The sequence below is a fragment of the Leucopleurus acutus genome, assembly GCF_964270905.1.
Source record: "Leucopleurus acutus genome assembly, chromosome: 19".
NCBI lineage: Eukaryota > Metazoa > Chordata > Mammalia > Artiodactyla > Delphinidae > Leucopleurus > Leucopleurus acutus.
Genome location: NC_139161.1, coordinates 14,674,081 through 14,688,744, shown reverse-complemented (window position 1 = coordinate 14,688,744; position 14,664 = coordinate 14,674,081). Strand labels below are relative to the sequence as shown.

Here is a 14,664-nt window from a genome sequence, read left to right as displayed (position 1 = left end):
GCAGGGGACACGGGTTCGAGCCCTGGTCAGGGAAGATCCCACATGCTGTGGAGCAACGAAGCCCGTGAGACACAACTACTGAGCATGCGCTCTAGAGCCTGCAAGCCACAACTACTGAGCCCGCATGCCACAACTACTGAAGCCCACACGCCCTAGAACCCATGCTCCGCAACAAGAGAAGCCACCGCTTGCCCCAACTAGAGAAAGCCCGCGCGCAGCAACGAAGACCCAAGGCGGCCAAAAATAAATAAATAAATAAATAAACAAACAAATAAATAAATAAATAAAGCAGCTTGGCACGCTGCTGTTATTTCCACTGGTAAAATAAACTAGAAGAGTAAGAAGCAGGGCAAGAGTCTTGAAACTTCTGCCAAAAAAATACATTTTCTGTTTTGTACTTTAAAACATGGGGTTTTGTTTTTAAACTAGATTTGACGCCCTGCCTTATAATCTAGACAGAGATCTATATTATCTCTGTGGACTGAAATCTATTATTAATAGACTAAGGATAGGAAATTTAGTACTACTAGCCACTGAAAGATAACCACATGTTAGAGTGTTGAAACTGTCCCTTTTAGTTTTTGGAGGGGGTGGCTGGTGACTGGTAAGGCTACAAAGGGGAGGAGACAGAAAAAGTGCCTGAGAGTTTTTCAGTTTTCAAAGTACACATCAGAATCTCTCTAGGGTGAAACCTAAGTCCCCATAAGGAGAAGAATTATACCATGTATAAAACTCAGTGACAGATGAGCAGAAACATAAAATGATAAGCCAACCAAAAAAACGTACAACATTCCACAAGTCACCTCCATGCAACAAGCCACAGTGCTAGAGCCTGGAAAATCACTTACTTTTCTCCGAGTGTCACCCGGAGGCTGCTCTGGAGTGGAGAGATTGAGTGTTGGCATTTTGGGTTTTGGAAGAAGACACACCCACATTCAGAACAGCAATTACTGCACTTAGGACTACATTTACTAATGGAAACCACTTAAGAATCATTACAGCAAAAAGTGCCTGCAGTGCTACATATAAACACACACACACACACACACACACACACACACACACACAGCCCCAGAGATCCACAGTAAAAATGCTGCAGATAGATGGAGTTTTAAACATGAATCTATGGCTCTTCAAAACTTGGCAAGGCTCTTATTCTACGGGTATTCTTTACTGAGTACAACTCAACTGCTATAGTTCTGGTCATACAATTACTTTCCATCAGCACACAATGTTACTTTCAATAGGCTACTTTCAGAGTCTTATACTGTGAACAAAAAATTCATTATAAAATTATATGCATGGTTGGCTATTTCCCAGGGAGTGCAGGGACTAGAAAACAGGTTTTCCAAAAAAGAAGACAAAAAAGTTTTAATACAGTCACATGTGTTTGTGGGACCATTACCCAATTTGATTCTCCAGTCAGATACATTCTATTCTAAATGAAAATAAAGCAAGGGCTTTTTGGCTCTCTGCTACTCCTGATGAATATGAATAAAGCAAAGGACAACTTAAATGACTTTCTGCTCCAAAAGAAGACAAATTCTGTATCTGTGCTTTTTATTTTCTCTATTCTGAAAAGTGATCAAAGTAAAGATTTTAACTGTAAAGTATTGGAATGATTACACATCTCCAAATATCTTAAATTATATTGCTAGATATTGGGTGCAGAGTAAATTAGCCTCAATTTATCAAAATGAGATTTTTGTGTGTGTGCCATGGACATCAGTTTTCTGGTATATAAATGGCAGGAGCGGCTGCTTAAGAGGGGCTTCTTACAAGTCAAAGATAAGCCAGGTGAATAGGTAAAAGGAAATCAAACCAAGGCTTCTTAGAGCAGGAGGCAAATTCCAAGCTGTATCAGCTTGGTAACATACACTTCATTCAGCTGTAAACAATATACAGAATAATCTCTTCATCCTCCTCAGATCAGAGACTAGGGAATTATCAAAAGACATCCAGAGATCCTACACTCAAGACACTGAAACCAAAATCCATTCATCTAATTCACATAACTGGAATATTTTTAGCTAATTAATGTAAACTGGACTTCCAACTCAATTTCCATCAATGCCAATGTTTACTGTTAAACCACTGTATTGCCCTTAATGCTGGGGGAAAAAATGAGAATAGCACCAGAACATAGTATTTTTGTTCCACTAGCCTTTCCTTTACTGTGCAGATTACTTTTATTCTTTATAACCAAAACAAAAATAACTCATCATTTTTCTAAACTCTTATTTGTCTTCTCTAAAACCCTTTGACAAAGTTTATGAATAATTCAACTCCAGAAGCTCTCTGAGTGGCAGTAGGGAAAATGAATTAATAGGTGCCACCTAGTCACTAGCAAGTTTGAGTCTTCAATTACTCAAGCCTCTCGAGGTAGTTTGGATCAGTTAACCAACACACTCTATCTGATAACCGATTTCTTTAGCTATAGGAGCTGAAGAGAGTATCATGGTGTACAGATAAAAAGAAAGGGGCTTTACTACTATTATTTTTATAGAAAAAGAATTTTCCTTGCCTTAAGTCAAGATCACAGTTCCCAAAACAGCTCAGTTGGAAAATAGCCAAAGGGGAGTGCCTGGATTTGTTAAACCTCGAAATTGCAAACCTACTTTACTTCTGAATCAACATTTAGATTTTACAATAGGAAGTTAGTATTTTTGTCCTGACAGATTTTTTTTTCTCTAGTCTCTAAGTCTCATGAAAAGATGAGTCAACTAGATTGATCAGAAAAAACATAACTTTTATATCACTGCTACCTTTGTCCTGACTATAATTTTATTTTTTAAATCTTCAAGGCTAGAGACTTTTAAACACCTACTTTTTTTTCTTTTAAGAATATGTATTTCATAGCCAAATACTTAGAAGAAACACGTGTGCTTTTAAGTAAATACTGGCTTTCTAACAATCGAGACAGGCCAAGGACAACTGCCAGATTAGTCCTCAAATTTTGGGGAAAGCATGGATTCAAAAAGGAGCCAAGTAAATATAACAGCTGTAGCCAAACAAATATAACAACTTGCCCTTAAATTGCTAATTTCTATAAATTGATTTAATCAACAAAAAAGCAGCGATATTTATCCTGAAGTGATGGCTAAATGCCATACTGTACTTACCTCCAAATAGTTCCAAATCTCTTAAGCCCTCAACAATGAACTTTTCCGAGACCCACCGCTAAAGAGGAAAACCCCAAAGAGAATTAGTATTTCTTCCAAGCCACAAAAAAATTAACTATCAGCCATTAGATAGACAAAAAGACAACTACAAAAAGCGAATCATGCAGTACAGTTAAGCTACATTTCTATGGAAAAGTTTTGAAAAGAATCTTGGATTTAAATCAACTGAACACAATAGATTAATTCCTTTCTCTATTCTTCTTTGCCTAATTTGATGAACAGTTCTTAAATCTGACAGATGAGAAATAAGTAGCACTGGCCCTGATAATGAAGCATGCTTTTGTCCTTCCTATACATAAAACTGCCTTTTGGTTCCATCTTATTCATCCCATGGCTGTCTGTTACAGATGCTTTGGTTCCATCTTATTCACTCCATGGCTGTCTGTTACAGATGCTTTGGATCATTAATGCCAATTTGAAAACTACTGGAATTCACACACAGAAAATAGGGATGAAACAGTTTTTCACAAGCCTCTATTAGTTTGTAAAAGGAAATAGCAAACTGCATATTCTTTCCTCCACTAGGATTTCTAAAGACATCACCAACGTTTACATTTTCTACCAAGTTTACAAGGACCAAACTAGCATGACTAATCTATGGTTCACTTTACTGGACTATTTCAAACTAGTATTGGATTTCCATCATACTGATCAGCGGTCTGGTTTCACCTGAATCAGGTTAGGTTGAAATAGAAAAGCAGCTCATACATAAAAGCAATGGGATCAAGGTTGTATTTCACTCAAGGGCTGGTATTAAAGCTTGGCTTAGGGGTATTCTTTCCACTGGGTAGAGTTCAGGCTAAGGAGGGATTCTGTTTTGTTTCTCTTAATTAATAGCGAGGTTTACTCTTTCCAATATAAGTTATTCTTACCACATAAACATAAGAAAAAGGAAGATTAAGGAACATTCAAAAATAAGTTGCATAATATGGACTATGAATTTAAACTATAACATCATTCTCTATATCAATTTTTTCCAAATTAAAAAAAGAACACTGTAAATTTAAAAAATTGATATAAAAAATTGATATTCACTGGAACACAAAATATAATTGACACCTTAATATTTAAAGAAAGTGGTATATTAAGGGAGTTCCCTGGTGGCCTAGTGGTTAGGATTCCAGGCTTTCACTGCTGTGGCCCGGGTTCAGTCCCTGGTTGGGGAACTAAGATTGCACAAGCCGTGCGGCCAAAAGAGAAAAAAAAAAGAAAGTGGTATATTCACAATGTCTCACAGTACACATACAGTGTTACAGAATTTTAAAATAATTACTACAGCAGTTAGAAATTGAGTACTTGATAATAAACAAGATAGTCTTTTAGGAAATCATTTAGGAAGCTTGTAAAGAAGCTAAACCCAGTATTTGTTCTTGAGATCATCTTAGCTAGTGAAGTTCTCAGGTGTAATAAAATTTTTCAAAAAGCCTTCAATTAAAACCTATGATGGGAGTTCCCTGGTGGTCCAGTGGTTAGGACTTCGTGCCTTCACTGCCAAGGGCCCGGGTTCAAAAAAGTGTTCCAATGATTACAATCTGATGCTGATTTTTTTTTTATTAATTAATTTATTTATTTTCAGCTGCATTGGGTCCTTGTTGCTGCATGCGGGCTTTCTCTAGTTGCAGTGAACGGGGGCTACTCTTTGCTGTGGTGCGTGGGCTTCTCATCGCGGTGGCTTCTCCTGTTGCGGAGCACAAGCTCTAGGCACACGGGCCTCAGTAGTTGTGGCACATGGGCTCAGTAGTTGTGGCTCGTGGGCTCTAGAGCACAGGCTCAGTAGTTGTGGCATGTGGGCTCAGTAGTTGTGGCTCACGGGCTCCAGAGCACAGGCTCAGTAGTTGTGGCACACAGGCTTAGCTGCTCTGTGGCATGTGGGATCTTCCTGGACCAGGGCTCGAACCTGTGTCCCCTGCACTGGCAGGCGTACTCCCCACCACTGAGCCACCAGGGAAGTCCGATGCTGATTTTTAAAACACACAAACTGGGCTTCCCTGGTGGCGCAGTGGTTGGGAGTCCGCCTGCCGATGCAGGGGATGCGGGTTCGTGCTCCAGTCCGGGAGGATCCCACATGCTGCAGAGCAGCCAGCTGGGTCCGTGGGCCATGGCCGCTGGGCCTGCGCGTCCAGAGCCTGTGCTCCGCGACGGGAGAGGCCACAGCAGTGAGAGGCCCGCGTACCGCAAAACAAACAAACAAACAAACACACACACACACACAAACTCACTGAAAATGTGTAGGAAACAGGCAGATCATTAGTGGGTACACATCTACACTGAAAAGGGCCAGCAACTCATTTAATGTTGAATGACTGATAATCATAAAATAAGCCACCTTGTTTCTTCTCTATCAGACAAGCTGGTGGGTATATTCTATGTCTCTGGCCAGCCTCTGCCTGCAAATTCGTTTCTTTTTTTAAAAAATTTATTTATTATTTATTTTTGGCTGCGTTGGGTCTTCACTGCTGCACGCAGGCTTTCTCTAGTTGTGGCAAGCGGGGGCTACTCTTCGTTGCAGTGCATGGGCTTCTCATTGTGGTGGCTTCTCATGTTGCGGAGCACGGGCTCTAGGCGTGTGGGCTTCAGTAGTTGTGGCACACAGGCTCTGTAGTTGTGGCACACAGGCTTAGTTGCTCTGCGGTACATGGGATCTTCCCGGACCAGGGCTCAAACCCGTGTCCCCTGCATTCACAGGTGGATTCTTAACCAATGCGCCACCAGGGATGTCCCTGCAAGTTCTTTTCTTAGGAGTGGAGGCTGCAATACCTACTTTACTTTCTACATCCCTCACTTCTGTATGATTCTGAACATCACATAAAAAAAAAACCCCAAAAACCTCCTAAAATATCTGCCAAACACACTGCTTTTCAGAAAATAAAAAATAGTAAAGCCAGAAGAAGAGAAACACTCACCCTAATTCGCTCTGGTTTACTTACAAGAAAAGACATGAGTTCCTAACGTGTAGACCTACTTCAATTTCAAAAATTTAAACCTAAAAGGAAAATAGACACAGGTAGTTAGTCAAATCTGCTTTTATAGAAATATTTGTTGATTAACAAAAACCTACTATGAGTCTACCATTCAAAGCACTGTACTAGACCTACAAATTCCTAGATTCTAAAGATTTGTTTAGAGAAACTTTAAGTGACAATAAACCTGGATGTACTTTGGCCAAATACATTCTGAAATACTGCAATATCTGTAAGAGAAGTTTTTTATAGGGTTTTTTTGTTTAAATTAATCTTTAAATTTCTCATGACCCAACCCTCCACTGACCCCTTTGCAGAAGCAATTACCTTCAATTCTTTTGTCTGTTTATCCTCCTTTTTATCATCATTCTTAAATGCTGTTTATGTGTCATGACTTATCCATTTTAGACATTTATCTACTAACTTCCTACCATGGTAGGTGAAGACTAAGCTCTCCTACATCAACTTCCTGCACCCTACATTCCTGCCTTCATTCTCCCAACATAGTTCTGACATAAATTTTGGTTAAAACAATAGTCCAAATTTACATTACTAGGACTATGCAAACATGGTTCTTCATGGAGGCAAACGGAGGTGACCACGTCTTCTTCCCCATACACTCATTTTTCCCCCCTAGAGTTAATAATGGCCTCATTTCTTCACTTGCTTGTTTTTCCATGTAGCTATTAACTTTTCCAAATACTTCAACATTTCTGCTATTAGTCTCATCAGTGTGTTTTTCCATACACTCAAACTCATCCATTCCAATTTTCCCCTGGAGACGGCCTTCCAGAGGCCCTCCATCCTGCTGCAGTCTGGACTAGCCGCTTAGTCAGTTGCACTTAGTCAGCCTTTATAGTGTGGAGATTTGGGGCTTCCAATTCTGGGGAATATCATTTCTTTGACAAGAAATAGGAACAGAAATTCTAATAGTTAAAGGTGTACTGCTAGAATTAGCCCCCAATTTTGTATTTATTTCACTCATACTTTACAACTCTCTGCTTTCTAGGAGACGTCTTCAAACTTTATTTTCCAACCTTTCTACTAAGTTTTACATTTGTTACCCATTTCCAAGAGCTTTGGCCATTTCTCAAATGTATCTTTTTTCATATCATCCTGATCTTATCTTATGTTTGCTATTTATAGTTAAGAATTTATATCTAGAATGGCTAAAAGCATAATACATCATGACCGAGTGGGGCTTACTTCAGGAATAACAGATTGGTTTAACATTTAAAAGTGAGTCAATGTACACAAAACTGTCTTTGTTTGAAGTTGTTTGCAAATAAAGAACAACCAATTTTAAGGAATTTTAAAAAATGAATCGCTGTCATTTTACCTTATTAACTGAGTAAGCAAGTAAAAATACAATCATTTCAATAAACGGAGAAAAAGCATCTAACAAAATTCAACACTAACCCACAAGTTAAAGAAAAAAACCCTCTTAGTCAATTAGGAATAGTCAACTAGGAATAGAATAGAAATAGAATTTACCAAGTCAACTTGCTAAAAGATATGTATAAAAAATTTCAGGGGAGTGGGGATGGTGGTGTGCTGAATTGGGCGATTGGGGTTGACATGTATACACTGATGTGTATAAAATTGATGACTAATAAGAACCTGCTGTATAAAAAAATAAAATTAAATTAAAAATTAAAAAAAATTTATAGCTACCATCTATTAACAGTAAAAAGAATGAATGAGTTTCTTCTAAGGACAGAAGGAAAGCAAGAATGTTCTTATCACTGCTATTCATCATTGTACTAGTGGTCTTGGCCAATGCAAAAAGGCAAGAAGAAATAAAAGGCATATAGATTGGAAAAGATGTAAAATTCTTTATGATTTTCTATGTAGACATGATTGTATACATAGAAAACTCTAAGTATTCTATAAAAAAATCATTATACTTAAAATGAATTTAGAAAGGTCAATTATAAAATGCAATTGTATTTCTATATACTAGCAACAACCAAGTAGAAAATGAAATTTAAAACAATACCATCAATAATACCTACAAAACCATAAAATAATTAGGAATATTTTTATAAATTATGGATAAGATCTGTACGTTTAAAATTATAAAACACTGCTAAGAGGGATTAAAGATGATCTAGATAAGAGGTCTGCACCATGTTCATAGATTGGAAGACTCTATATCATTAAGATGTTAATTCTCTCCAAATTGATCTACAGATTTAGTGCAATGCTAATCAAAATTCCAGCAGACTTTTAAAAGAAATTGATAAGCTGAGTCTAAGGTTTACATGGAAATACAAGAGACCTAAAATAGCCAAATCAGTTTTGAAAAAGAAAGTTATGACTTACATTACCTGATTTCCAGACTTACTTTATTGCTATAGTAATCAAGACAGTGTACTTTGGTCTAAGGATAGACAAATGGATCAGTGGAACAGAACAGAGAATCCAGAAATAGACCCATGCATATATGGTCAATTAATTTTCAAAAGAATGGCCAAAGTAATTTCATGGGGAAAGACAGTCTGGATACAACTTGATATCTATTTAGAAAAAATGAACATTGACCCTTACCTTACATCGTACACAAAAATTAACTTGAAATGGATCATAGAACTAAAGAGAAAGTTAAAACTACTAAAGAAAACAGAGGCGAAAATCTTCATGATCTTGGGATAAGTAGAGATTCAAAAAAAGAACATCAAGAGCATGAAATATAAAACAAAAAATATGATAAATTGATCTTTATCAAAATTAAAAATGTCTGCCTTTGAAAGACACCACTAAGAAAATGAAAAGATTGGGAGAAAACATATTGTGTGTGCATGTATATGTGTGTGAGCGTGTGTGTCTACAAAGGACTTTATATACAGAATATATAAAGAATTTCTATACTCAATAATAAGACAACTCAGCTTAAACAATGGGCAACATATCTGAACAGAAGATATATGAGTGGCCACTAAGCACATGAAATGATGTTCAACATCACTTGTCATCAGGGAAATGTTCATAAACCAACAATGAGATACCACTAAACAGCCCCAAAATGGCTAAACATAAAGACTGACAATACCAAGTGTTGATATCAACCAACCAGAACTCTCATATGTTGCTGGTGGGAATGCAAACACATATGGCCACACCGGAAAATGGTGTAGCAGCTTCTTATGACCCAACAATTCTGCTCCTAGGTAATCTACTCAAGAGAAATGAAAACATATTTTCTCATAAACTTGTACATGAATGCTTGTAAAAGCATTATTCACAAGAGCCCCAAACTGGAAACAATCCAAACATCTGCCAGCTGGTAAATGGATTTTTAAAATGTGGTACACACACCAATGTAATACTACTCAGCAATAGAAAGGAACAAACTACTGATATAGGCAACAATTTCATGTTAAGTGAAAGAAGTCAGACACAGATCTACATACTGTTTCCATTTACATGAAATTCTAGAAAAAGTAAAAATACAACAGAAATCAGGTCTTTTTTTTTATAAAGTTATTTATTTTATTTATTATTTTTGGCTGCGTTGGGTCTTCGTTGCTGCGCACAGGCTTTCTCTAGCTGTGGCGAGTGGGGCTACTCTTCGTTGCGGTGCACAGGCTTCTCATTGCGGTGGCTTCTCTTGTTGCAAAGCACAGGCTCTAGGCACGCAGCCTTCAGTAGTTGTGGCACACAGCCTCAGTAGTTGTGGCTCGCAGGTTCTAGAGCACAGGCTCAGTAGTTGTGGCGCACGGGCTTAGTTGCTCCGTGGCATGTGGGATCTTCCTGGACCAGGGATCGAACCCGTGTCCCCTGCACTGGCAGTTGGATTCTTAAACTCTGAGCCACAAGGGAAGTCCCATAAAGCAGATCTTGCTTGCCTGGGACCAACAGTGAGATGAGGGACCAACTTCAAAGAGACACATGAGAACTTTTCAGGGTGATGGAAAAGTTCTGTATCTTTATTGCATGGTGGTTATGTGAGTGTATCTGTCAAAACTCAACAAACTGTACACTTAATACAGGCGTATTTGAGACTTCCTTGGTGGTCCAGTGGTTAAGACTCTGCGCTCCCAATGCAGGGGGCCCGTCGATCCCTGGTCAGGGAACTAAGATCCCACATACCGCAACTAAGCCCGCACACTGCAACTACTACTGAGCCCACACGCTCTAGAGCCTGTGCGCTGCAACTAGAGAAGCCTGCATGCCACAAGAAGGCCCAGCGCAGCCAAAAAAACCAAAAAAAAAAAAGTGTATTTTGTTATAGGTGAATTACATCTGAATAAAGTTGATTTTAAAAGTAAAATGATTAAAATAAATACTCAGAAATGCTTTTGAAGAATCTAGAAAAAACCCTGCCACATTTCCCTTCTTTCTTTAAGGTGGGGTAGGGTTGTGAGGGGTTGTGGCAGTGGTACAGCAATGGGGGTGGGGACTTAGTGTGGTACACAGAATCTAAAAGTCCTTAGAACAGCTTCAGAGGAATCGAAGCAATGGTTTTCAATCCAGGGGAATGAGGAGGCCTTTCAAAATCATCTATAGATTTTTACCAAATTGCATTTATTCTCACCCCAACACTGATCGTATAGAAGCCCCACCCCACCATGCTGAGAATAATTTATCCTGCTACGAAACAGTAAAAATATAGATTGAATTTGGAAAAAAAAGATTATTAGAATGCACATTGTCTAATAACATTAAACACAAAGCATCAAGCCAAAGAAATTTAAGAGAAGACAACATCCACGTCCATCTGTAGTCTACAACAGAAAGGAAAGAGAATATTAATGTAGATAAAGAGATGATTTTTATCCTCGGAAGGAATTATCTATGCTCTGAAAAAAATACTGGAAATAGAAAATAAAGTCAATTCCAAAACACTGTATAAACAAATATAACTGCCCAATTGGAGAGACCCAAGAACTGGTTCTAGGCTGCCACTTCAACAGCTTCTCTAATGATCTGAACCACTGGTTCCTAAATCAGGATGTGTTTCAAATTCATTTGTGTTGTTAGAAAAATCTATGGATGCCCGCCCAAACTCCCACCTCCAAAGATTTTAATTCAGCAGGTCTGGGGAATGCAAAAGTAGAAATGGGCAACACTTTATGAAGTTCAGCAAAGGGAAAGATTACAGTTAGCTAGGTGGACCTGGATAGTTTCATTGAAGAGGTGGGGCTTGAATGTCAAACAGGACTTAAAGAAAATGGGAATTCCAAGCATAAAATAGTATTAGCTGCTGATTATTTAGTGCTTACATATCCACAGGTGTATCTCCTGGTTTCTAGAATAGCGCCTAACACAGAGGAGGCACTCAGTAATACTGAAGGACTGACCAAATGTGCCGAGCAGTATTTCAGCACTTTGCATATACTCTCCAATTAATGTGAGGGCGGTTACAGAAGCAGAACTCCACACATATGAGAACAATTAACAGGCCTTAAGTGCATGCTAGCTCACGGATCTTATTCAGCAGGCAGCAGGAAGCCACTGTAGGTTTTGAACAGAAAGGTGACAAACACAGAACAGTGGTCTACAGTAGTGTCTCTCAAACTTTATTGTGCATGTAGATCACTTGAGGATCTTGTTAAAATGCGGATTTTGATTCAGAAGGTCTGAAGTGGGGCCTGGTAGTTCTAACAAGCTCCCATATGATGGTAATGTTGCTGATCTGTGGACCATCATATTGACATTTGAGAAGCCTTGTTCTAAGGAACATTCTAAGGAATATTAATCTGCAAAAGGATGGGAGAGGGGGAGGTGAAAATAACCCAGAAAAGGAATGCCAGTTAGAATACAATTATACTGGACCACATCTGTGGTGATAAGAGCCTGTGGCAGAGGGAATATTAAGAAATAGATGGATAGGGAGAAGAAAAAATAAAGAAATTTAGTTAGTAAGTACACCATAAGTCATCGAGCCTATCCTCCACCCTTTGGAAGAACTGCTTTTAAAAACTCCTGGGGCTTCCCTGGTGGTGCAGTGGTTGAGAATCCGCCTGCCGATGCAGGGGACGTGGGTTCGTGCCCCAGTCTGGGAGGATCCCACATGCCGCGGAGTGGCCGGGCCCGTGAGCCATGGCCACTGAGCCTGCGTGTCCAGAGCCTGTGCTCCGCAATGGGAGAGGCCACAACAGTGAGAGGCCCGCGAACCGCAAAAAAACAAAACAAAACAAAACAAACTCCTGAATATAAGGTTATCTAGTCTCTGCTTGAAAACTTCTCATGCCAGAGACTCACTACCTAATCAGGGAACCCATTCTAACTGTGAACAACTCTGATGACTCCGACTTTTTTTGTGTGTGCCCAAGTAACTGGGAAAAGAGTAGCGTGTCAAAGACAAAATGGGAAAGCTCAGAGATGGAAGTTTTGGTGGAAAGATGAGTTTGAGTTTTTAGGTCATCCTGAGGTTGAGAAAACAGTTATATATCCCAAGTAGAAATAGCATTCAGTTAGAGAAGTACTGAAAAGACTGATGCGTAAAAGAGGGGTTAGAGATGGCTATGTGGACTTGGAAGTTAGCAGCTAAAGCTATATGAGCGACAAAAATTCACTAAAGAGGAAAATGGTGAGAGAAAAGCAGAGAGCTGGGAAGTAAGCCTTGGAATAGGTCCATATTTAGGACATGCAGCTTGAAAGGCAGGTAGGAAATGGAACCCAAAGAAAAACTTTAACGATCCTGCTTCCCCTTGTGGACCACTAACACTCTCCCAATCTGTTAACTTTTACCTGTCCTTCACTACTCATCTCAGGTGTCCTGTGCTACAGGAAGTCCTCCCTGACCGCCCCTCCCTACCCATGTTAGATGTCTGGCCTCTGTATTCAACCCTTATACCTACCACTCTCTTAATTGCCTATTTATCAGTTTCCTCCACTAGAAGAGAGACTCTGTCAAGGCAGGGAACGCATTTCATTCACTGTTGCATTCCCAGGGGCTACTGTGACCAACACTTAATACTGGCACTCCTCTATCTGTTAACTTAATAGTGGTAAAAATAATAAAAGCAGCAGACACTTATGTGAACTTAGTATGTGCCAGGATCTGTGCTAAATGCTTCATGGAGATCAGCTCACAGCAAGTATTATAGATCCTCGTTTTACAGATCAGGAAATTAAGACTCAGAGAGGTTAAATGCCCAAAGTTACACAGGCATGGGACTTCCCTGGTGATCCAGTGGTTAAGATTCCACACTTCCACTGCAGGTTTGATCCCTGGCTGGGGAACTAAGATCCCACAAGCTGTGTGGTATGGCCAAAAAATAAAAAACACACAAACAAAAAAAACAAAGTTACACAGGCAAGTGGTGGAGGACTGATTAGGTCTGTTCCAAAGCCTGTGCTCTAGAAACCATGAGTGATAATAGAGAAGCTTAGGGAGAAGTGTCAAGACTGTGTGTGCAAAGATATAATGACTGAAAAAGCACCACCTGATTTGACAGTGAGGTTGACCAGATGCCAAGTGGTATAGAAAGGAGATTCATTTATTTTGATTTTTCCTTTTTTCCCTATTTTTGTCACTGGTTTTCTAAACTTCCTCCATGTCTGCGATGACAACTACAAACACTGCATTTGAGCCACAATACCTCTAAGAAACCTAGTTAAAGGGTGGGGGGGGGGGGCAACAGATTTAACCCGTTCAGCACTAACATATGGCTGAATAGGCTCCTGGCCTGAGGAGATTTGAAAATCAGGAAAGATTTGGCTTCTTCAACTCTCAGGGACAAGAAACAATCTTGGGGGTCTCTAAAGAAAAGTATCCATCAATCAATGAAAAACTGTTTTAATGCCACAAATACATATTGGAATACGGTTCTACCCCAACAGATATTACAATAAGAAAAGAATCAATTCGAACGGCTTTTGCTCTTTTGGGAGAAGTCAAGTTAGAATATACTAGGATATCTTAGCAGAAGGCTGGGCATAGACGTTAGTTCCCCATTTCCTGAAAACTTGAACAATTTTATTTAACCACACCCCTTCTCTCTCGCTCACCTCCCTACCCCCGCCCCTCATCTCCACCCCAATCTACTGTGGGCACTTAAACATTTTGGAAAACAAGACCATCAGAAGCTCTGTTTAGGCTGATTCAGGGAGTACCTGATCTCTGTTCTTACGAGGGCTTGACCCACTGGCTATCCAGCCTGGGATGGGATGGGGATGTGGTGGGGGGATGCGGGGAGAGGGCAGCCTAGGATATGCCTCCTCTTTGCTAGATCAGGACAAATTGCCACCTGGGCCCCAGGTTTCCCACCTGAAAATGAGGGGGGAAGAGGAGAGGGAACCCGGCAACTCTGCTCCGGTGTCTCCGGGCCAGGCCCAAGCCTATTCTGCTCTCGGGCTGCAGCCCCTCATCGCAGGAATCGAGAATTCGGGTGAAAAGGGGCCCGTAGAAGGCGAGGGGGCGCTTAGGATGGCCGCTCTGCCGGAGGCCCGCCCCCGAGGAGATAGAATCGGCGTCAGGGCAGGAGGGACCGTTCCCTGGAGCGCACCAGGCGGCCCCGCCAGCCCGGTACCTGGTCCTGGAGTTAGCAAGCAGTCTCGACCCAATCTCAGCT

The 14,664-nt window shown here is 40.0% G+C and overlaps 1 protein-coding gene across 2 annotated transcripts in view; it reads right to left on the bottom strand.

The window, feature by feature from the left end:
- The window catches only part of STRADA (STE20 related adaptor alpha), a 29,739-nt gene extending 15,075 nt beyond the window's left edge, over positions 1-14,664 (bottom strand). The window contains exons 1-4 of one of the 2 annotated variants that reach the window (XM_082860336.1): positions 14,623-14,664; positions 6,086-6,165; positions 3,123-3,180; positions 849-877 (exon numbers count right to left, since the gene is read on the bottom strand). In XM_082860336.1, the coding sequence (XP_082716462.1) occupies positions 849-877; positions 3,123-3,180; positions 6,086-6,121 (123 nt within the window). In that variant the 5' untranslated portion in view covers positions 6,122-6,165; positions 14,623-14,664. Of the gene's footprint in view, positions 1-848; positions 878-3,122; positions 3,181-6,085; positions 6,166-14,622 lie in introns of those variants that run through there. The other variant, XM_082860335.1, reaches the window with a different exon arrangement.